The sequence below is a fragment of the Botryllus schlosseri genome, chromosome 15 (genome assembly GCF_051294905.1).
Source record: "Botryllus schlosseri isolate E-star chromosome 15, Bs_hap1, whole genome shotgun sequence".
Classification (NCBI taxonomy): Eukaryota; Metazoa; Chordata; class Ascidiacea; order Stolidobranchia; family Styelidae; genus Botryllus; species Botryllus schlosseri.
Window position 1 is genome coordinate 17,603,359 of NC_137250.1, and position 25,884 is coordinate 17,629,242.

Below are 25,884 nucleotides of genomic sequence, written 5' to 3' on the forward strand. Positions count from 1 at the left end.
ACGCTTATATCGGAAGGTGGTGCAAGGAGAAAACTTTTGAAGGCAGACAACCTCAAAAATAAATCCTAAAACAAACCGACCACCGAACATGTCCCCTGATCCGATTAAATGGCTTTTAACCTGCACTCACTTAACGTCAATGGCCTAAGGGCACATTGGCAAAAAATAAAACGATTTTTGAAAACCGAAAAGAAGTGGGATATCATCTGCTTCCAAGAAACCCACAGAGTGGACGATAACACCATAAACAAATGGGCGGAACAAAACAACATTAAATATTATCCAAACCAAATCAAACCAAAACAACAATGGACAACAACAATGGACAGATAAAGAAGGAAAGAAGCTATACTTTAGAGGCACCAGTATCCTCATTAAAAAAGAACTGAACAAAACAACATTAAATACTATCCAAACCAAATCAAACCAAAACAACAATGGACAACAACAATGGACAGATAAAGAAGGAAAGAAGCTATACTTTAGAGGCACCAGTATCCTCATTAAAAAAGAACTGGGAAAAAAGTACCACATAGGAAGCCAAATAGTTGTAGCGGATAGAATCCAGGCAATAACAATGACCGATATCGAAAACGGCAACACTATTAGAATCTTCAACGTATATGCTCCCTCCGACGTAGGAGCATATCAAACTAAATTCTATAAAGAGTTTGCCGACAAACTAGGAAAACAGACGGACCAGACAATAATCTGCGGAGATTTTAACTGCGTAACAGACAAAATTGACTCGAAAATCAATGAAAATTTTGAACAGACACCTGCCGCTAAGGTATGGAAAGATCTTACGGACATAAATAGAATTAGAGATGTGTGGAGATGGCGAAACCCACATAAAAAACTATACACAGTTATGAAATCGCACCAATCGCGAAGAGTAGACCGAATCTATGCATCAGAAAATCTGCTCCCGCAGGTTAAAAGGTGCATATACAAACTCAACAATGTGGCAGACCACATTTTTATGCAAGAAATACAAGTAGACGCACCACTAAACGTCACATGGGGAAGAGGACCATGGAAAAATGATACCAGACTCTACCCAGACGAAACCTTGCATAAAAAAATCAAAATAGCCCATCAAAGATGTACGGAGAAGAAAAGTAGCTTCGAAAACGTGTATCAATGGTGGGACTATCTAAAGAAAAAACTAACCAAACAAATACAAGGCTTTGAGAAGAAAAAACACATAGAGGAAAGAAGAAAGACCAACATCCTCAGAGATAACATAAATCGAATACAAAACGATGTAAACATGGCAGAAGAAGCCATAAAGCAGATGAACGAACTCAAGAAGACCGAGAATGACAAAATAAGGTATCGATGCAAGCTGCACAAACTGAAGGATATAGAGGAGAACGAAAAATTTCTTTACCAAAATAGCCCAGCGAAGACAAAGTAAAATGATCGCTGCAGTACTAAACCAACAGGGCAAAGAACTCAAAACAAAAGAAGAAATAACCCAAGAGGTATACGAGTTCTACACAAATCTATGGGGGAAATCTCCGAGCGAGAATTCCCGCCTTCAAGAAGACTACATTGCAGAAATCGCAGACCTTGAGGCGACTGAACAAAAACAAGAAGATCTCAAAAGCCAGATAGAAGAGACAGAGATCAAAACGATCCTAAACAAAATGGAAAGACCCCAGGGTCTGATGGGCTTTCTAAGGAATTTTATCAAACTTACTGGTCAATTCTTAAGAAGGACCTACTAGAAGTGATCAATAACGCCTACTGCTTTGGAGGCCTGTGCCAAACATGGACGGGCAGAAATCGCAGACCTTGAGGCGACTGAACAAGAACAAGAAGATCTCAAAAGCCAGATAGAAGAGACAGAGATCAAAACGATCCTAAACAAAATGGAAAGACCCCAGGGTCTGATGGGCTTTCTAAGGAATTTTATCAAACTTACTGGTCAATTCTTAAGAAGGACCTACTAGAAGTGATCAATAACGCCTACTGCTTTGGAGGCCTGTGCCAAACATGGACGGAGGGCACAACTACAGTAATGTATAAGAAGGGAGAGCCAAAACTCTTGAATTCGAGACCGATAACCTTACTAAACACCGACTATAAAATACTAACGAGCATCTTGGCAGCCAGATTAAAACCTATACTTCCAAATTTAATACTCAGGACACAAAAATGTGCGATTCGCGGACGGCAAATTACCGACATACTAAGAAACACGCAGGCAACAATCGAACATGCAACAGAAAGAAAGCAGGAACTACTCATTGTCAACTTGGATCAGGAAAAAGCATTCGACATGATCGATCACAAATACCTCTATAGCATACTTGAAAGTTACAGGTTTCCCAGGCCCTTCGTCCAGTTGATAAAGAACATATACGATTCAGCGAAAAGCAGAATTCTAGTAAACGGTACCCTAACAGAACCCATTAACATCAAAAGGGGGATAAGGCAGGGGTGTCCGCTGAGCATGTGTTTATATGCCATCAGCTGTGACCCCCTAGCCAGAAAAATAATGAAAAACGAAAAAATAAGACCTTTCAAAATCGGCAGGGAAAGTATAAAATTACAACAACACGCCGATGATATTACATGCTACCTTGGGAGGGAGGAGGATATCGAAGCCGTATTGAGAGAATTTCAAAAATATGAACGGGCAACCGGGCAAAAATTGAACCCAGCAAAAACAGAAATATTACACATAAACCCGAGAACAGGAACTAGAGTAGGAAAATTCGAGAATCAGAAGAAAGAACTGATTAAAATATTGGGCCAATATTTCGGCAAAAACCAGTACATTCAAACTTAGACCGAGAACAGATTGAAAATAGTACGAACCCTGATGGCCTACAGGTACAGAAAATTGACCTGGATGGGAAAAAAAGCCATCTTGAACTCCTTGGCCACAACTAAAATCCTGTATAATGCCCGAGTCATACCACCGAAAAAAGAAGACCTGAAGGAACTCGAAAAAATATACTTCAAATTCCTATGGCTCCCCCACAAAATGGAGGCAATATCACGTAAAACGTTGATCGCCGAAAGAGAGAAAGGCGGACTCCGAATCCCGGATATTGAGTCACGAGTCAGAGCAGTAGAACTCGAAAAGATCGCGATACTCAAAAATCTGGAAAAACCGACCGAAATATGGCATAAATATGCCATATATGAGGTCGGAACAAAAATAAAAGCCATCCGACCCAACCTCTATAATAATAACGAAAGACACAAATATCCTACACCGAAAAGTTGGGTGGATAGCATAGAATTGGCAAAAAAAATCGGATGGAAAGAGGAAGAGTGGAGAGAGAGCTCCCACAAAGAATTGTATAAAGGAATAAAAAATCTCAAAGAAAATGAGATAGAACTCCGAACACAACACGGAAAGAAAATAAAATGGACAAGAATAACCAGAACCAAGTGTTTTGGGGAGAATATGATAACTAATAGTGAAATGATCATAAATTATCGGGCGGCACATGACGGATACATATTCGGACAGAAAAAAAACGGATACATATTCGGACAGAAAAAAAGAAGACGGAATATAACAGAGGACAAAAATGGCAGGAAATTACTACTGAACTGCAAATTTTGTAATTCGAGTAACGACTGTGCAAAACATATATTCACTGATTGTGAATATATTGCAGATATTGAAGAAAAAATCGAAAAAACGCTAGGACTCGAACTAGACCAGAGGTCTCAAACTCAAATGTGCTCGCGGGCCATTTTCTAGTTTTTGATGACGCCGCGGGCCGCAGCATCAATAATAGGGATATTCAATGTATAATTTCCAAGTAGGCCTTATTTGACGGGACCTTGCAGACAGGCATATGCCACAAACATCGTGGAAATTGAATTTGCGATTGCATTATTCACGCTTGACACGGAAAAAATCACACTTTCAGATATTTGAATAAAATTGTTTTTGTGTCGGACATAATTGTTTTAATTAATGAGTCACACTCACTTACAGACATCATACAAGAGTTTGCATCATGACATCGTAAAACTGTCGGGTTATAATATTGTAACTAGTGGACCTTTGACGTGCCACAATTTTATGTAGAATATTTTAAAATCTACTGAAGATTGATCTGGTATCAGACATTTGGGCGGTGTAGCCTAATCCTGGTTTTGATAAAGTCGTGATAAGTATAGGCTATTGTTATTGTCATTGCCAACTTCAAATTAAATCAGCGTTAGATTTTGCCTTCGATTATTATTGGAACATATCAATAACAGCTTAAATATAATCAATATTAAGCCATAGTAAATTATTGAGCAATAGTAATAGCATTGCTTCTTAATCTTTTTAGCGATTGTACCGCTTGAGCTTCCAATGAGATTTCTCGTAGCCCCTGTCCATTTTCAACACAATTTCCGATGGCACCTATATTAAAATCAGAAAGCGCACTCACATAAAATCGCGCGTAGCGCGAAGACTATTTTCCAGTTGAATTAAATTGGCGAAGAACATATTCCAAAGCATATAGGCCTAATTCCACAATTCAACTCGCGCACCCTGATGTGGGGCTGCGTACCCCGCCGTACCCCGTCTACGGACCCAGGTTAAGAACCCCTGGAATAGAAATGTCCAATTGGCGAATAATTCATTGGTGTTACAGCTGTAGAGCGTACTACTACCCTACTCGCCACCGATAATAACATCGATAAAGAGAACAAACAACACCCAGCATGTAACCAACCATACGTCACGGGGGTAATAGAATGCCAATGGTTGCCATACTGACCTGATTAGATAGCTATATAGGGCCTACCCTAAGCCACGCAAGCTACGACCTTTTGATATATTACTATTCCCATGACAGTTTCATATATTGTTGCGTCCGTAGGATTAACAAGTCACCGTTCCAAGTCACAAGTCCTTCTCTGATTTTGACGTTTGACCCGACTCAACTCGAGTCAATTACCCAATCAATCCGAACTCGAATAATTTTATGAGAAGGTCGCACAATTTTCAGTCACGAATCATCAACGAGCCATGTTTTATCGTCATGAACTAGATATGTGACGAAATACCTGATCCCTAGTGATAGTTATGATACCGAAAAGATATATCGCACTTGAATATATTGTTGAATACTTGAAATTCCAAAATGTCGTCGCGGGCCGCACAAAATGCTTTGGCGGGCCGCATGCGGCCCGCGGGCCGCGTGTTTGAGACCTCTGAACTAGACAATGACTCAATAATGTACAACACCGGAAAGGAAAAAATTAACTGGATCATTGCATCGATTATGAAAAAGACGATAATAAACCTGAAGATTTCTCTCGATATTGATAACAAAAAAATAGAAAATGAAGGAATAGAAAATGAAGGATTGGAGATGAAAATCCTACGAAAAGTCAAAAAACGACTAGAAAACGAAGAAAACAACAAATACGTATCAAAAATAGTCAAAAACATACAGAGAAAACTCGATAAGAGTAGGAAAATAACAAAGAGGAAATAAAGAGGGCTCAAAATGGGGAGGAAAATAGAGACCAAAACCCCCAAAAAAGTAAGCCACGGGAGAACCAACTTTCTCCCGTTGAGATGCGATAGAGTAGGAAAATAACAAAGAGGAAAAAAAGCGGGCTCAAAATGGGGAGGAAAATAGAGACCAAAACCCCCAAAAAAGTAAGCCACGGGAGAACCAACTTTCTCCCGTTGAGATGCGTCAGGGTAGTAGGGGAGATGTGGTACCGATGGATCACTGGGACCGAAAATACGTTGAAAATTCTCCATGATAATTCCATGATTACACTCCGTGAACTTGTGTACAATTGCATGCTGGCAAAATCTTTCCTCACATACCAAAAAATTCGACGTGCACGGGCTATGGGGTCTCTCACAGATGATTTTTGTTTTGGGGGGTGTAAACTAAATTTAGATCGACATATACATTTTTATTTGTAACCGTCAACACGAACAAACCAGCAATCATTATTATTGTGAAGTGTAGGGCTTGTATCAGGCTATATAATGGCACTTATTATTTTTTCAGTACTTTCCTTGAGTAGACTTTTTTCGATTCATGTAAAAAATTCGTAGGGTGGGGACCGATGATACAATAGCCAAATCAAGCAAAATAATCAAGCATACTAATTATGAAACAAATGAAACATGCCTACGTACAGAAAATCTTTATGTAATAATTGCATAAGATGTTTTATCGCCATAACGAGGTATTTGGAAGTCACACTGTCGATTTTCGGGCAATATGTATGTACCCTCAACTTTATAATTCCGAGCCTAAATCGAAACGTGATTTTATGACAACATTTGAGTTAATATTTATTCTATTTTTGGACAGTTGCCACCAAACATTCTTCTTTGGCTTGCTGTAGCTTAGATTATAATACTGAGCAAGAAAAGTAGTCACATTTGAGTTTTTTAGGGTATCTGTGTCATAGGTCCCGGGATCGTGTTCCATTGGACCCACCGGGTGGGGACCGATGACACGTTCGAGCAACAAATTTTGAACGTTCATAAATATTTTTTAAAAAGACGGATATTCATGTATATGTGAGCGATAGGTAGAGCTTGTATCAAAGTGCTGAGCCAGCAAAAGATCTGCTGTTTTCGGCTGAACATTTCGGGGCCAGCGATCATTTTCCAATTTTTGATCCATCGGTACCACATCTCCCCTAACTACTGAGAACTAACTAGAGAAATGAAAAAGAGAAAAAAAAAGAAACCATTACATTAATTTGAATACTGTTCAACGTCCTTAGTTAGAAAATATAAAAAATACAAAGAAGAACTTCAAAACCCCCAGACCGGAGCAGGCACCTATACCAGATGTAGAGAGGGCCTGCGATGGTCTGGGTTTCCGGAGAGCCGAATAAACAAAAAAAAATGAGGATCGTTTCTATAGACAGCCTAACACTTTCACGGGGTGAACAGAAAATTTTCAAATTTTTTATTATTTATTTTTATATAATAAATAGAAACTTTCTTCTCCTGTAGCACAGCGGTTACTGGCTGGAATTGAACCAAATTTTGTGTGTAGGCTTAAATCAGGGAACCCAACAAGACCTTTTCGAAACCGTCTTAAAAGAGACGGGATCACCAGAAAGTAGCGTCTTAGACCAAACAATAAGACCAGGTCAACAAGAGGAAATGAACAGTGAAAATAGTGAAAAATCAGATGAAGAAAGACTGCAAATCGTCACCAGCGATGACGACACGCAACAAAGCAACAACAAAACTGGGGCAACCCCAAAAACAAACCGGACAAGCCGGGAAAAACCAAACGGCGCACCTGAGAAGGAAATTCGAAAGCCGTAACTTTACGGCAAACGAATTTTTCAGTGCACCATCACCGAATAAAAGAACTATAGAACAGCGTAGTCCGCAAGAAGAAAATGAAGAAAATAAAGACATGAAGGCCAGGAAAAAACTTGGCTACGAGAAAGAGAAATAGAAAAACAGAAACAGAAACAATACTCCCCCACTCACAAAGAAAATGGATATGGACATAATATCAGTCAACGTCAACGGCACGAATGCCCATTGGCAAAAAATAAAAAACCTCCTCAGAACCGACAAAAAATGGACAATAGCCTGCATACAGGAAACTCATAGAATGAACTGACAAAATAAAAAAACAAAATAAAAAAGTGGGCCGAAACAAACGGCATCACGTATTACTCAAACCATATCGAGGAAAACACAAACTGGGCAGACGCTGAAGAAAACAAAAAACTGTACTTCAAGGGAACCGGAATATTCATAAAAAACGGAATACACGAAGATTACAAGATATCGAACACAATAGTGAAAGAACACAGAATTCAGTACGTCAAACTAACAGATAAAAAAACAGATCAGGCTACAAAGATCTGGAATATTTACGCACCAGCAGACGTCGGGAGAATACAAACGGAAACATATAAAATACTAACAGAGAGCCTCAGAATCGAGCCACACACAACAATCGTATGCGGTGACTTCAATATCGTCACCGAAGCAATAGACGTCAAAGACGTAACAAAACTTTAAGCTAACACCAGCTGCAAAGATATGGCGAAACATCATACGGATATACAAAAGATGTGTGGCGATGGCACAACACCTGGAAAAAACTGTATACAGTTATAAAAACCAGGCAATCAAGAAGAGTCGACCGACAATCAAGAAGAGTCGACCGAATATATGTTTCCAACGACCTGATACACAGCAGCAGAACCCAGTATAAGCTAAATACAATAGCGGACCACACATTCTATCAGCGAATAACAGTAAAACAAACAGAACAGGCCAGGTGGGGGAAAAATTACTGGAAAAACTACACGAGACTGTACGAAGACAAAGAACTCGAAACGTTAATACAGAAACTACATCATAAATGTAACAGAAACTACATCATAAATGTAACAAAAACAAAACCCACTACGAATCTATATACGAGTGGTGGGATTTCTTTAAAAACCAAGCCAAGAGGCTTAAAAACCAAGCCAAGAGGCTAAAAACCAAGCCAAGAGGCAAATAATAAAACACGCAATAACAAAGAGAAAAGCTGAAGTCAGCAAAATAACAGAGCTAAGAAACATCATAGCGAGAAAACAAGACGAGCAAGACGGCGACAATACGTACGCCGAAATTAAAAGCTCAAGGAGATAGAGGAGAAGGAAATCCAATATCAATGCAAGCTCCACAAGCTAAAAGACCTGGAGCAAGGCGAACAGCCGACGAAATACTTCTTTCGGAAATTAAAACAACGTAAAACAAATTAATCACTAACCGAGTTGGTGAATTGCGAAGGAAAGAAAATAACATCTAAAGAGGAGATACTAGATGAAGTAGAGCAATTCTATAAAAACCGGTGGAAAAAATCACCACACGAGAACCCTGCTCTACAAGACAAATACATAGAGACGATACAACACCTAAGGATATCAGAAGAAGACGAGACACAACTAAAAACCGAAATAACCCAATTAGAAATCAAACACATACTACGAGGAATGGAGAACGACAAAACACCGGGCCCAGATGGCCTCTCCAAAGAATTTTATATAAAATATTGGCATATAATCAAAAAAGACGTAGAGGAACTTCTAAGCAACGCATACCTCTTTGGAGGAATATGCGGAACGTGGAAAGAAGGAGCCACTACCATACTCTATAAAAAAGGAGACCCAAACCAATTAAAAAACTGGCGTCCAATAACTCTGCTGAATACGGACTACAAACTCCTAACCGGAATCCTGTCGAACCGTCTTAAAACAGATACTTCCGAAACTGATCCTACCGACGCAGAAATGCGCGGTAGCAAACAGAAAAATAAGCGATGTGCTTAAAAACATTCAATCAGTAACGGAGTATGCAGAAGAAAGAAGGAAAGAAGTACTGATAGTGAACTTGGATCAGCAGAAGGCGTTCGATCTAGTGAACCATACTTATCTTTACAAAATCCTAGATAACTACGGACTACCAGAGCACTTCACAAGGCTGATCAAAAATATCTATAATACAGCCGAAAGTAGAATAACAATAAACGGCGCTAAAACAAAACCTATCAAACTAGAAAGAGGGATCCGACAAGGATGCCCCCTCAGCATGGCGCTATATGCAATCACCTGCGACCCCCTAGCGAGAAGCATCACAAAAAACGAAAACATAAGCGGTGTCAGTATAGGAAAGGCGGCAATGAAGTTACAGCAGTATGCGGACGATATGACTGTGTTCATCAACAACGAAAAAGAACTACCAAACATATTCAGAGAATTCGAAAAATACGAAATGGCAACCGGACGAAAACTAAACGCCGAAAAAACAGATTTTACACATCAACCAAAAACAGGGGACATAACAACGCAAACAAACAATACGAAAGACTCAAAAAAACCGAAATCAGGATATCAGGACAAATATACGGGAGAAACCAAACGGCAGAAGAAAGAACAGAAAAAATCCATCGTATCACCAACGCATACAAAAATCGCCGCCTCACCTGGGTGGGAAAGAAGGCAATACTAAACAGTATGGTCACAACGCAGGTAGTATATAACGCCAGGGCAATCCCAATGCCAGCACAAACCCAGGAGCAAATTCAATCAACATGCTTTAAATTCCTGTGGCATCCTGAAAAAATGGAAAGTATAGCGAGAAGGACCCTGATAGCCGAACCAGAAGAGGGGGGGCTGGGCATACCGGACATTGAGTCCCGGGTCAAGGCGTGCCAGCTAGAAAGCCTAGTAGAAATAAAAAAAATGGAGGAGCCCAGCGAGATATGGCACCAACACGCCATATACGAGCTGGGAACAAAAATAAAGAGAGTAAACACAAACTTGTACTCCAACTCCGAAAAACACAGATACCCAACCCCAAAAAAGTGGACCGATCAACTAGAACTGATCGAAAAGCTGAAATGGACGGAAGAAGACTGGGAAAGTGCCAGCCACAAATTCCTCTATAAATCAATAAAAAAACTAAAAGAAAACGGACCAATAGTCTGGACAGAACAGGGGAAAAAAGCCAGATGGGGCAAAATAGCGAAAACCCGTTTTTATGGAAGAAAACTCGTTACCAACAAGGAAAAAATCATAAATTACAAAACATCGCTAAACGCCTATATATTTGGAGAAAAAAAACGTAGCCTGGAGAAAAAAAACGTAGCCGAAACATACTCACGAACAAAGACGGCAAGATCCTGGACTTGACATGCAAATTCTGTGGCGATCAGCAAGACAACGCCCATCACGTCCTAACAGAATGCGCGTACTCAAAAAACACATTAAAAAATATAGAAGAAACCCTCGAAAAATATCCAGCGAACGACGATATACTCTTCAACCAAGAAACAACAAATCTAGACTGGGCAATATTATCCATATATAAAAAAGCAGTGATCAACCTCAAACTGAGCCTCGACATAGAAAACAGAAAGATAGGCGACGAAAGATTAGAGAGGAAGATCCTAAGAAAAGCCAAAAAAAGACTCGAAATGTTAGATTGGGACGACACAGCAAAAAAAAAAACTAGACCAAATAGAGAAAAGGCTACAAACATTGGACGAGTAGAAGAAACGAGAAGAAAATACAAACTGGGGAGGAGAAAACCTAACATCAAACCCCCCCCAAAAAAACGGTCACAAACAGAACCACTTTTGCGGAAATACAAACACTTTTCACGTAAACGAAAATACAAACAAGTACAACCACCGCAAACGGGAAAAAAGCAAAAGAAATATAAAGACCTTAGAACAACAGGCCAACCGATACAGCTCCACTCTACGCAAGTAGATAGAGACCCAGCAGAATCGAAGATGGAAAATAAAATGAAAGGACGTAAAAGAAAAAGAATAGTTACACTTTAAGTTATATCGTTATACACTTCGTTGAGAAAACAAAAAAACGAGCAAAATAAAAATAAAAATAAAAAACTATGTATTCAAATCCCCGAGCGGGAGGTAGCCCTACAAATAGAGAGGGCTGCCGAACGCCGGCGGTTACGGTGAGCCGGATAAAAAAAAAATGAGGATCGTTTCTATAGACAGCCTAACACTTTCATGGGGTGAACAGAAAATTTTCAAATTTTTATTATTTAATTTTATATAATTAATAGAAACTTTCTTCTCCGGTAGCAAAGCGGTTACTGGCTGGAATTGAATCAAATTTTGTGTGTAGGCTTAAATTAGGTAACCTAACAATTTTATCAAGTAGCCAGTACGATTTGAGAAAAAAAGTCATTTTTGAAGAGCCCTAGTGTGCACTGTGCAATCTGCTGGTGCGGATTTGCATTCAGGCTCATAAATAGTCTTAACCAAGTGACATGATATGACTTCACGTTTCCCTGTATTTTCCAAGTCATCGTCCTCCACCAGCTTCGCCGTAAACTATTACCATGTGGGCGGGGAAAGGATCAGAATTTTATAGTAATATACATGGAACAAGCAATAATATAGATAGACTGATTTCATTCGTAAAATTGAACAACCAGATGCATACAAAACCTACATGTATATAATAAGGCCACAGAAGTTGCATCGATTACTAGGGATGGTGTGAACGTGAGGTTCACGTTCGCGTTCTATGTGTGAACCTTGGAAATTTTGAGGTTCGCGTTAACAACAGAACCTTGGTAGGTTCTGCACTGTGAACCTTTTTCGTATATTGCAATTTTCACTTCATTATAACATCTTTGGTTCAAATTTATTGCATTTCAACCAGGGCTTTGGAGCCGGAGCCGGAGCAAGGAGCCGGATCCCCGGAGCCGTGCATTTTCACCGTAGCCGGAGCCGGAGCTGGAGCCCGTTACTTGAGGAGTTGCTCCGGCTCCGACGTATTTCATAAGATGCTATTATATATGCAACAGCTATATCTGCTGATTCCTCATAATTTAACAGCAGGCGTGAATATTAATGCTGTGCACAGCAATGGCATGGAGTAAAGTGCGTTCTAGTGACAATTGACAAGTATTTATTATGACGTCAAAAGCCGGCACGGTGGCACCTATGTCTTCGTTGCTGCATCCGATGATACTGACGGCGGACAGACTCTAGATTGCTATAGATACCTAACCTATGGTATGATTAGTAATCTATATAGACCAGGGATGGCCAACCATTTCGGCTAAAGGGGCACATGCAATTGACGAACGAGTGCGCGGTGCAATAGCCGCGCCAAGCGGGTGAAATTTTCAAAGCTTCTAAATAAAAGGTCAATAATAATATTACTTGAGTATGTTGCGGGTCTACTGTATACCGCCCGCTGGGCGCAGTTTGCAAGGACACGACTATTCGGTGTCTGTATACATCGATATCGAAGGTTTCCGGTAATATGCGGCGATCATTTTGTGCTTACATTTCATCGTCGACGATCTTTCTGCGAGCGCAGACGCGAAAAGACTTTCTCGCGTGATTGCGAGTACAGTTAGACTCAATCGGGTAAATTAGGCGTTTTTTTATTTTCAGGAGGGGGTAGGCTACCAATCAAGAAATCGTGCGACAATCAAACACGCGAAGCGTGAAGAAAAATTTCACTACTATTTTAGTTTATTATAATGTACGACGATTTACTTAAAATGTGACTGGACCCTGGATCTGCCAATGCGTTGGAACTGATATTTAAGTCATCAACATCCCATGTGTTGCAGCCAGACTTGTAATTTTTGGTTGACCTTGCAAGTTTATAATCTGAACAATTCATTTTTGATAATATAACAAATTTCGATAATATATAATAGGAAATTATCTCGCGGGCCACTCAAAACCCTCTCGCGGGTCACATTTGGCCCGCGGGTTGGCCACCCCTGATATAGACAGACCCATTCGATAATTTTCAGAGCCGGAGCCGGAGCTGGAGCCGGAGCAGTAGTAATAATGCGGCTCCGGAGCTGGAGCCGGAGCTAATGCATGATAGAAGGAAGCTCCGGAGCTGGAGCAGTTAAAATTTACGGCTGCTCCAAAGCCCTGATTTCAACTGCGGGCCACTCTATGCATGGCACAGGCAGCATAAAAAATCAACACTAAACTAGCATACACCTTGACAATCTCAATAGTTTTACTTGCATTGTTACAAAAGTTTGCTCGAATTATCCAGCTTTCCGTTCGTGAAATTTAGTGACTCTTTGCTGTGAGCTTGACCCGAAATCCCATAACATAAAGAGCGAAATACACTGCATGTAGTCAGTGAATGCTGCTTATTCAACCAGTCAATGAGATTGATATCGTTTTCGAATGTAAAATTCTAGCAGGCGTACGGGTTCAATCTTGACTTCATATGTATACTGTATCATAAAAACCAAATCCGTGCGATTGGGGTGTTGGCTACTGTTGTATAAGTTATTAGAGGAGTAATATTGGTAGCAAGTATAGAAACCCGTTTTCCACTCTGCTGAATATCCATGTAGCAATACTCAGACGCCGAATACATTGTTCGATCAGGCCGAGACCGTTAACGCGTAAGCTTATATTCCCTGACAAGTCCTCGTCGAAATTGTTGGCAAAGCGATGGCAGATATTGATTTTATGAGATTATCATATCATTTGATTGCCTCAGTTGATACATTTGGCGACGTTTAAAACGTCAATATGTACTTCAGCATTGTCCCATTATGTGGCCCGAGTCGTCTCTGGGTATCGTGTACAATGTACATGTACAATACATTAATATAGGCAATCATTAATTGGAATAAAGAGTTGAAATTAGCAATATGACGTCACGTGACGTCATGAGGTTCAAGTTCGCGTTCACACAGAACCTTTCGAAAAGGTTCGCGTTCACACGAACCTGAACCTTTCCGAGGTTCACACCATCCCTATCGATTACCTTATGATGGGCTCAAGATCAATGTTTATTTGGACGGGCGGGGGCTGACAAAATATCGTTTCGATCCTGGTTACAACACACAACCGCATAAATGCACGCACCTAACATTATAACGGCTCCTAATCCGGATCGTGACCACCATTGATCGATAGGCAAAGCTTTGCTAGTGTGGCGTCATATTGAAAGACAATGTATCATAACTCATTTTAAAATCCGCTAGGGGGCGCTAAAATGTCCGGAATTTTGAAAACCTATGTCGGATATTCACTTGCAAATATATAAAACCTATGTCGGATATTCACTTGCAAATATATCTCTCTCCTACATTCACGTCATAACGCTGTGCAGATCTTATGTTGTGTATGGGACGAACGGGACTTTTCAATCGAAATTGAGTCGTGATTAGCCTGGTAGCCGCACATGGTGATATCGAAGTTCACGAGACTTAGTTGAAATTACGTCTCGCTTCTCCAGACGTTGCAGCATTTTGTGCAATCGGTATCGCGTCTCTGATTGTTGGCATACCAGGCGGAATTCGGCTGTCGCCTAGTGGCACATGCCGTAACGGACTCTATGACAGTTCTCAAAAACCTCGCAGTCGAAATGGCGTTACACTGCGAGTCTATATTTGACGAAAATACCCATCGCTCTCAATGAGATATCATTTCCGTAATCTGACTAGTGTGCAGTAAGGGCTTACTAAGATTGCGGCTTGTGTTAAACCAGTCCATAGCTAGATCCATAGCCTTCAAATAGACAAGAATGTTGAATTGAGACAGAGTTGGCATCCCATATAGACATTTTACGCCGATTACAAACGCATTCATTGTGCATGTAGTTATATGCTTACTGCACGTACACATGGTGAATGCAGTTATATCAATAACCACTTTAGGTCGGGATAATTAGCGACGAGAAGACAAAGTGGTACGCTGAGATCGGGATTTTTAAAGAACAAATCGAATAATACCGAACGCGATTTATACATCATACCATATCCACTTATACACAGGTCGTGCAACAGAAACAGACCGAATATGGCCGATTTCAATACCGTGAATGTATAGTGGCTCGGCTGCATTATTTTGCGTAAAAGGTTTGCAGACCGGGTTCCATCATTTTATCGCATCGTCTCTTTTGTTCGAATGAAAATGCATACTGAGGCAGTGCGGCACTGAATGGGCAAATGCCGTCGTGAACAGAAGGGCGCGTAAAGGAGAAGTGGTTCTGCCACCGCGTACGGTATAAAAGACCACCCCCGTCATCGGCAGCGAAGGTATATACTAGGGTTGTCCAAAATTTGGAAAATCTCAAAAATGTTGGGTATCAATGTCTTATTCTATAGATTAGTGATAAAAAACAGCAATGAGCCTGGAATACGCTCACAGGAAAGTCGTTAAGATTTGTCGCAAAGCGTTTGAAAGTAGCGACCGACGAGTGGGCGTGCCAGCGGCCATAGAACGGCCTCAAGACTAGTAATCACGAAATCGCGACTCTCGATTGGCTAATCGGCTATGCTTCAATGATCACGAAGGTGGTGGCTTGCTGATTAGTTGTTAAAAGAGTTTGCTAACGACGGTGATTCTGTAAGCGCATTGTAGGTTGGTTGGCAGATAATGATTTACGATTAGTTCAGAACATGTTGAGTTACTAAATACATGATTATGAACAAACAACAGCTGCTTTACACAAACTTAAAGCACGACTGGTTTACTGTGAGAGAAACGGCCTCAGCCTACGTGTCTGTTTTGACCGAGGGAAAGCAAAGAAACTGCGGAGAAATATTGCAAAGGCGCTTATATGCAAGTGGTGATCGAATTTCTTGTTTCAGAAAGGATGCATCATCATTAAATACAACTATAAAGCTTAATGACAGTACTTTGTCTGATCTTATTAGGATCCAGTCGTGGTATATAATTGAAGTCTAGAATGCCCCAATAATTGGCTGAATAAGGTGTTTATGCTGGGGACTTATTAGACTCTTACATGCTGTCAAAGTCGTCAATGATGCCGCACAAAGAGTTGAAAAGGTAAGCACGGACTATGCTGGCATGACAATTAAAAATACAGTTTGCTTGTATAGTTTAGCCTTGGAGAATTGCAAGCATGACAATGGCGAAACAGCGAATGATTGTGCACTTTTAGAACTAAATATAAATCCGACAAATACCTAGTTATGGTTGCAATTACGTCAGTGCTCCTACTTTTCTGGGCGTAAGTAAAGAATATTAGTCATCGCAAACTGGTGCAGCACACCATATGTGAGATGATTGCCCACAAAATCTTATCTGCTCAGAAGATGTTATATGGACCGATCATATAGCTTATATATTGAAACCCTGAAGAAATGTAACCATCGCACCGCTACAATTGCATTTTAAGCTCATTTTATACCCATGTCTGGTTTGATTCCAGCATTTGTAGCGGTCATACCAGCATAGTCTGTGCTTACCATTACACCTCCTTTTACGGCATCATTGACGACTTTGACAGCACTTACGAGTGAATTCATTTTCCTGTGTGAATTCATTTTGCTGTAAGAGTCTAATAAGTATCCAGCATAAACGGATGATTCAGCCAATCCTTAGAGCATTGAAGACTTTAGTTATATAGCACGGCTGGAGCCTAATAAGATCAGACAAAGTAGTGTCATTATTAAGCTTTATATTTGTATTCAATGATGATGCATTCCTTCTGAAACAAGAAATTCGTTCGCCACTTGCATAAGCGCCTTTGCAATAATTCTCCGCGTGTTCTGTGCTTTCCCTCGGTCAAAACAGACATGTGGGCTACTGCGGTTTCCTTCACAATAAGCCAGTCCTGCTTCAAGTTTATGTGAAGCAGCTGTTGTTTGTTCATCATGTATTTAGTAACTCAACATGTCCTGAACTAATCTTAAATCATTATCTGGGAGCCAACCTACAATGAGCTTACAGAATCACCGCCGTTACCAAACTCTTTTAACAACTAATCAGCAAGCCACCACCGTCGTGATCATTGAAGCATAGCCGATTAGCCAATCGAGAGTCGCGATTTCGTGATTACTAGTCTTGTGGTCGTTCTATGGTCGCTGGCACGCCCACTCGTCGGCCGCTACTTTCAAACGCTTTGCGACAAATCTTAACGACCTTCCTGTGTGCGTATTTTAGGCTCATTACAATTTTTTATCAATAATCTATAGAATAAGACATTGATACCCAACATTCTTGAGATTTTCCAAATTTTGGACAACCCTAGCATATACGCAAGGTTCGAAGCAGGATGAAACTAAGCGCGACGTTGGTGTTACTGATTGTCATTTCTGTGCTACTGCTTGCTTCAGGTGCACGACGAAGAAGGCGCTCGAGTTCCTCCCGGCGGTCGAGTTCCTCCCGGCGGTCGAGTTCCGTCCGACGATCTGCAAGTCGTCGCCGGCAGCACGAAGGGTTCAAGTCTCACAAACAATACGGAAGTCATGCATACCAGGTGTGTTTTGTGGCGCAACCGCTTCTTTTCTTGAGAAATCATAGTCGGCCCGAATTTTCGATACTATAGCGATCGCAGTGGTAGGTAGGCCTATTTCCTCATAAAATGTGATTGTTTGCAAAAGTGTTGTCACTCGCTGCTCAAAGTGCTCAATGCTCATTATGGCTGCAAGCTTCACTGTCTCCGGCTGTTTACTCATTGTGCTGATGAATGATGGCGTCTTAGCTAGGTCTGGGCATTATGATCCGAGTAGCCTACTCGAACTTGGATCGAGTCTTCATTGTAATGATTCGAGTCGAGTAACGAGAGAGATGATTTTTTTCGGGCACTGAAATTATACTTTCCTTATCACTATAAGAGGTAATTTATCAACGAAAATTATCGTTTGGGTAGTATTTTACACTGTGGAAGCCTTGAAATCTCGATTGGTCGCATCGCAGTGTACGAAGCCTGTAGGGCAGGCCTAGTAAAAAGCTACTCGCGTTAGTGAGAATGGCATTTATGAAAAGTCGTGCTGAACGCGGATGAAGGTGCGATGGAGTAGCCTAAGCATGGTCGAATAGATAACAAATTATCTCTAACGCGATGTAGAGTAGAACTAGTGTTTTATTCTTTGTGGTGGTGTATAACGTACCAGACATGGGGTAATCGCGATTAGTAATCGTAATCGATTACGACGATTACAGCATTTTGAAGTAATCGTAATCGCAATCGATTACATTCGAAAAAAATCCGAAGTAATCGTAATCGTAATCGTAATCGACTACTTCCCATATCTAATCGATTTCTTTAAGAAAGAACGATTACTTTTTGTTTGTACAAGGACTATGACATAAACTGAATATTCGTGAACAAGAATGAGATAATATACCACGTTAGCGATAGCACAAACATCTGATTTTCAAACGCCACTACTCATTGTTACGTCAGAAGTATTAGATCCGCTCGTCATTGCGTAAGAAGTATCCACACATAGTAAACGGACATGCGATGGACATTGTAGTACAGTGGTTCCCAACCTTTTTGTCTTCATTCCCCACTTCAGATTTATTTCGAGCCTTCATTCCCCACCAGGACCGTAACAGCACTTCGTCAGCGCCCACCAAAAAAACGTTGGTCTCGGGCCCCCACAGGGTGATAAACCCCTTAGCCCCGCTGATCCTGTACGCTTTTCCCAGCTGCTTATCTCCTACATTGGGTCTACTATTTAGTGCGTCATTTTATATCGACTAAACGCGCGAAGAGTGAAACATTTATATAATTTGTGTTTGAATCGGTCAATATGATCGGGAATTGCATATATTTTGCTACCTCGTAATCAGATTCTCGATAGAGCTGAGTGAGGTGAGTCGGAAAAGGTAGGACCCCTAAATATGAATTAAACATCTTCGGGCGGGCCCGTTGGTATATTGACTTCGTTACAATATGCTATTTCGTGACCTCCTATATCTGTTATGTTAAAAAATATTAAAATCGCCAAAACTAAAAGGCACACACGATTTCAAATTGGTCTTGCTTTAATTGCAAATAATTCTTCCCTGCGAGATGGCATTTGTCCTGTGGGGTTCAGATCGCCAGGACAAGAACATTCGGCGCCAGCCATTTAGCCGCCTATGGACAATCAAACATATAGGTATAAGAATATTGTATATATATCGAAGTTGTCGGTCACCAAGTGCATTCCTTTTCGGCCAAGGTCTCCTCGCTGTTGTTCGTTCTGGCACACTTCTCGCAGTTGCATGTTACATGGCCTATAACTTCATATGCCACGGTGCGTCGTGGCGCAGTAATGGCCGACATCGAAGTCTCCATATCTATAAATGCTACTATTTTCGTGGGGGAAGGGGTATCCAATAATCAGATATCCGTCAAAAGTAAATCGCGCAAAAGCGCGAAAAATCTTTGAAAAATGACATAAATTTCTCAAGAAATACTTTGATTTATGTTAATGCACGAAATAATTTTGGGCCCCTTCGAGCTCGCCCCCCACAATTGAGGGGTTTGAGGTGCGGCAGTTACGGTCCTGTTCCCCGCTACCCAAGTTTTGTAATCACAGAGCAGCTATTTGCTGGTTTAACTACACAAGACACAAATAACCGCACCAGTACGCAAGACAATCGCCTATAACTGCAACATAAAACGTATCGTGAACCGATACCAGTAACGCTCAGAATTTCGCAAAAGTTTTATTTCACGTCAAACTAGTCGTGCTGGATGCGTTTGTGACACCATGATTGACCAATGACCCTCCAGAGTTAAAAATTAGGTTTTGTGAACAACACGCAATATAATTTTCGATACATACATTCCAGAGCAGTGAGCTGGTAACGGTAATTGCGCATGTGTCTCCGTGAATATGTAGACTGTCCTGTGTATAATTTTGAACAAATGCGTCTATTCCCCACCAGAAACCATTGAATTCCCCACCAGTGGGGAATTCCCCACCGTTTGGGAACCACTGTTGTAGTATGATTGTAAGAACACCCTCTGTGGTGTATATCAGGTTATCAATATACTACAGAAGCCCCTACCTCGCAGCAGGATATTGATCCCCACTCTGCCTATAGTTTCAAATAGTAACTTATGTATTGATGTTTGGTCGTGCTTAGTTAGACGCAGTTTCAACGTTGTTGCTTCGCTAGCAGTAGGCCTACGTACACACGTAGGCTACACCTGACAAAAATTCGGAATTTTGTACTCGTCGAATAAAACATTGCAGTTTCCACAACGAAGCATTACAAATAAACAGCTGCTGATATATATCATAACCGAGCCGTGCTTAGCCGTTTCTCGTAACAGCAGCTCGCAGTATCTGTATTAAGTTGAAGGCAGAATTTTTATGTTCACTATATATTATTCTCATATAACTACTTGAAACGGGCGCCAATCGTTATTTCACAGTTCGTTACTCAGCATTTGGACCTGCCGCCATAGCCATCCGCTTTTATAGCCTGATATGATAGCGTGGGTTGTAGCTAGAATCAGAACCAACAGCATTTCGTCCCCGAGTCCAACCGTTGGTCAATTTTCAAGACTGAATTTCCTCAATAATATTGGTCATTGCATTAGATTACTATTCATTTTAAACCTCTCTCAGCCCCGAGTGTCAGATTTACCTGTAGAGCTGGGGCACGTAATTCATAATTATAGCATCTGATATGTTGTTATAATTACTTTATTGTAGGTTGTGAATTCGTGACCAGTCTGTTGATTAATCAAAAGATATTGTACTCGCCCAAACGTAGCAGACAAAAATAATATCTTTCGTGGGACGCACACACAAATTATCATGGCTTTATTCCTATGTGGATGCGCCGGGTGGCATTTGCATTGTGGGCTCAGATTGGAAGGACAGGACTATTAACAATCACGCCCACCCAGCGCGGCTATTGACAATAATGGACGAATACCCTAAGTTTCGGCCAAGGTATTTCTTTGGTATCACATCCCGTGGAATTGCGTGTTGGCTGAAACTGCATATGTCTTTGGGTGTGTTGTGGGATCGTGGCGCGGTAATGACCGGCTCCGAAATGCCTGTTCCCATAAAATAGCCTATGCATGTTTTTTCTTGAGGGGGAGAGGTATGCATTTCAAACCCAGCTACTACTGGAGCAGCGGTCACCAACCGTTTTGAAACAAAAAACTACTTCTTGTTTAGTGTGTACTGATTATTGCGACGGCCGACGGGTTACCACTTACTCCCGCCGTTTATCCGTGCTCAGTTGGATCTATTCACTTAGAGTAAGACAATCAGGGCACTGGTCCGGGTTTCCGCCCCTTACCAAGAACAAAAAACGCTCACTCGCTGGGACTCACACCAGTTCCTCCAGCTCAGTTGCGTCGCTGCAGGGCGCGCCAAAGCGCTAATCTCCGCGTCGAGACTCGGGAATATTAACTATAGATTCCCGTTGAGCCGCCGCGTGGACAAAGACGAGCAATGCCCCGATCGACTGCGTTCGTATATTCCTTGGGGTCGGCCGACCCATGTTTAACTGCTGCTCATATGAAACCAGCTTCAACTTTCGAATCTTTCATTTGAATATTTGCCACAGCGACCGCGGACGACTCATTTGGTCCGGGTTGGTGACCCCTGTACTAGAGACATTTGAATCACGAAGCTCGAAGAACATTTTCAAGAATTGATTAAATTCTCGAAAATACTCTATACTTTATGTTGGTTTATGAAATACTTTTGAGTCCCCTTCGAGCACGTTCCCCACCCTATTAAGGAATTTGGGGTGCGGCAGGTAAAGACCTGGCAATGATGCAAATCGCTTGGTGCGATAAATCATCCCAATAAAATCGGGCAATTGGTATATTATGACGTAATAAGCAAATGACGCATGATGTATGAAGAGAGTTGATATCTCATTAAGCCTTTTCATCGCAATCATTGTATTGTCTTTCAATGTATCCTTCAAGATTATAGTACTAAGAAGCAAAACAAATGTAATCGTGAGTAATCGTGATTACTGTTCCAATGTAATCGTAATCGTAATCGACTACTTCCTGATTTTGCTGTAATCGTAATCGTAATCGCGTGATTCTGAAGTAATCGTAATCGCAATCGATTGCATTCATGAAGTAATCACCCTTGTCTGTAACGTACATATCCAAACTTTCCATGTCTTCATTACTCTAACCACGTCATAATAAGTGGTACTTGACTCGACTCAAAGCCCTTTAACCTCTATTCAAAATCGAATCACCCATAGAAGCCATATTTTTCCCAGCCCGGCAGCATCCTTATAGCATAATTATGGGTGCTAGTGTAAAAAAGTGTATGTATTACCCATTTGTAATTTTGCAGGAATTGGCGGCGCATGGAGGACATGAATATGGATATGGAGGTGGACAGGGATACGGTTATGGACACGGTTATGGTAGTCACGGTTATGGACACGGTTATGGTGGTTACGGTTATGGACACGGTTACGACACTATACCAGACGATAACAATGACTTCGGTATGATAGTACTTCAGCCATAAATTGTTGCAGGCATATATATATATGTGTGTGGTCCTATAATTATTTTCGAATTTCTGGTCGACTGCGATACCGATATTTTTGTATCGTCATTGTCAGTTTCATTATCCTGAACGCTTGCTGAAATTGAGCGACAATATTTGTACGGGCGAAACCCATGGCTCCGCAGGTCATGTGGTTAAAGCTCGGCTGAGATTGTGTTATCAAACCGAAATTATTATAATATTCATCACAGGCGACTTTCAAAAGACTACAGTTTAGTTTTAACCGTCCCAAAACATTCATTACCCCCAATAATACTTGCTGCAGGATATGTGGTTGTTATTCACAGAAACGATGCATACCAAATCTACAACTGATTTGATTAAAATAGCATTGCTATTCGATCAAAAACCATGAGAATCTGACAATGCACTTCAGAGGCAGGTTGCAGAACTGCTGGTGCATACATTTTATCGACGATTCTAGCTAGATATAGGAGATGGAATATGGTAACTCGTCAATGTAGGGTTATTGAAATCAGTCAAGCTTACCACCGTTTTCTGCACTGGCCATAGCGAACGGTTATATCCAATGTACATATGAGCAAATTGCCTGGGTTTCATTTCTAAACGATACGTTAGTCACATTAATGTTGGCCCAGTTGGAATGTAAGAGCGTGTCGCTTGTCTATCACTGGTTGATTGCGACTTGTACCCTGCTGGCATAATAGCATAGCATAATTATAAAACGATGAAAAGTAATCCCATAACCGAATTGCGATGCAGTAGGTGATTCCAAGCGTTTGAATTTTTCAGACATTCTAGGGGAAGGCTATATGTCCGATATATTGGCGAAGGACCAATTCGACAGCTACGTGGACGACTCAGCACTCGGTGACAGAAAAGAAGCGACACCGTAACTGCCTGAATCTACCAGGAATTCCGATTTTATGCTTCGCTTGACAAAAATTCGATCAGTTATATGTCTGTTCAATAAACATATTGATAATTGCACTCCGATTTCCAACGACGGAGAGCCGAAGGTCGTGTCGTATAATTGTGCGCGATTTTAGGTTCCGCAATTGGAAATTGAATTTAAGTTGGTGGGTTTATCTTGGAAATGTTGCTGTATGGCAGAGGGTCAAATATACGGCCCGCGAGACTTTTCATCCGGCCCTCGAAGCAGTTATGAGTAGATTGAAAATGCTAGTAAGAAATACTGTATAATATAATCCCTTATAACACCACACCTCGAATGTGGTCATGGGCCACAAAATCTAACCATGCGACAGCCATTATAAGCAAAGGAGTGCACACCGGGTTCATAGTTTTAGGGGGAAATGGGTTCAAAGTATTTATTCACAGAAGTGTAATACCAAAGCGAAACCGTTATGCGTGTTACATCGAGATTATAATAGTTACGCCTACACAAAATTCAAATATAAGTGATTGGTGATCGTGCTACTGAATCGCTTCTGACTCAAAAGGTGGACGCCCTCCAGAAAAAAACACTAGTCGCAATTTAATAATAATTAGATAATAATAAATTCCAATGTCTGCCTTTTCATTTAAATCTCTTGTCTTGACTTTTATTAAGAACTGCTCCCGCTGAATATTCCCCCATGACATCAAATGTCGAGTAGTTGACATGCCAATTTATAACCCCCGACAGTGGTGTTGTTGTTTCTCTAGTCACCATTTGGAGCAAGCCGCTGACATTGAAACCCAATTCCAAGTAGAGGCAAAAACGTGCATACCATATTGGGCACGGAGTTTTATGGAAAAATTTACCGAAATCTAGTTCTTCGCCAATTCAAATTGTTATATGCTGGTTACATGGAGAATATATTAGTTACACAGAAATATGATTCAAATAATTAATATGAAGCAATTCCCACGTCCGGGTTGACAGTAAGCAACGTACGTTATCGTTAGAGCCACTGTTGTATCGTTTATAACTGCATTTATTCTGTCGCCCAATCATGGTATTATTGCCAATTCCCTACTTCGCGAATAAGTATGCAGCTAGGATAGAACGCCTATGATCCGTAATCTCATGTAATATGATACTATGTGTTCACAAGCTTGATAATGAAGTATTCAAATGAAAAACGATAGGGGCTTGGATTTTAGGATGTTATTTTGGAATCATTTGACTATTACGGTCGTGAGCGATCTGGAGCTTTGAATTCAGCCCGCGACGTCAGTTGAGATTGACACCCCTGGTGTAAAAGGATTGAGGTGGTGTCAGTTCTCTCAACACGCTGTTATCTGATTATTGTGTAATAAAGGTTTGGATACAATGTACTTCGTCTCGACAGTGAGCGCAAAATATACATGTTCGGTACGCCATCGAAATGTTTCCTGGGGTTTTTGCATGCTGCTGAGTCTACAGCGCTGTCTATCCTTAGGATCCGAAGAGTGACGTTGTAAGATCGTCGTCACGGTCGTCACTCTTCTTCTTACAACTTCTTACAACGTCACTCTTCACTTCTTCTTGGGCACTCAACTTCAGTCTTTTGAACATTTCAACGTGGTATTCGCTGGTGACGGCACTTTCTGGACTTGACGTCGTTTCCTTCTCCCGGTGAAAAGCCATAGCCAAGTGTTGATAAAAGCATTCATTCGTTCGGATATATGCCTGACAATAGATAACTTGAATCTAAGATGCTTGTGCGTTCTCCGAACATAGCAATTTCCACTTTAATTGGCTACTCAGCGTTGCGCTGAGTAAGTGTTGTAATACGATATAGTATTTCGTATGAAGCGTCGGACCGCTTATAAGCATTATGAGAACTCCTCTCTTGTTGTTTGTGGTATTTATGGTGTTTGTCGACTACTATGGTTATTAACACCAAGTCAATATTCCTTATTTTTTATTCCGTATCTATCGACTTGTAGCACGGTCCATATTTAGGAGTTTTGTAAGACACCGCTTACGCGGATGAGAATGCGAGGTGGGGCCTAGATAAACCTCCAACACTGAGGCATGGGAATTCTGGAGTCGACTTCGGTCGGACTTGAACCCACATAACCCATTGGTGTTGTAGCAGCGGATTACACCACTGCGCTATCTCGCCACAAATATCCTGTTATGGACAAACAATAAAAAAAATCCAGTTTTTATAGGTCGCTCATAAAATTGTATTCTCGGTATAATTTTCTGAACACTG

General features: G+C 40.9%; 1 protein-coding gene across 1 annotated transcript; it reads left to right on the plus strand.

Annotated features, from left to right (window-relative positions):
- Window positions 1–17,522: 17,522 nt before the first annotated feature.
- Window positions 17,523–23,725, plus strand: LOC145457332 (uncharacterized). The gene is made up of 3 exons (XM_080335525.1): window positions 17,523–17,742; window positions 22,553–22,709; window positions 23,528–23,725. The coding sequence occupies exons 1-3, from the start codon at window positions 17,539–17,541 to the stop codon at window positions 23,629–23,631; spliced, it is 465 nt and encodes a 154-aa protein (XP_080191651.1). The 5' UTR covers window positions 17,523–17,538; the 3' UTR covers window positions 23,632–23,725.
- Window positions 23,726–25,884: the final 2,159 nt, after the last annotated feature.

Excerpts from the sequence above, each read along its gene's own strand:
- LOC145457332 (XM_080335525.1), top strand. The coding sequence starts at position 17,539 with ATGAAACTAAGCGCGACGTTGGTGTTACTGATTGTCATTTCTGTGCTA. Across the intron at positions 17,743-22,552 it reads ACGGAAGTCATGCATACCAG|GAATTGGCGGCGCATGGAGG; the intron begins GTGTGTTTTGTG and ends GTAATTTTGCAG. Across the intron at positions 22,710-23,527 it reads AGACGATAACAATGACTTCG|ACATTCTAGGGGAAGGCTAT; the intron begins GTATGATAGTAC and ends TGAATTTTTCAG.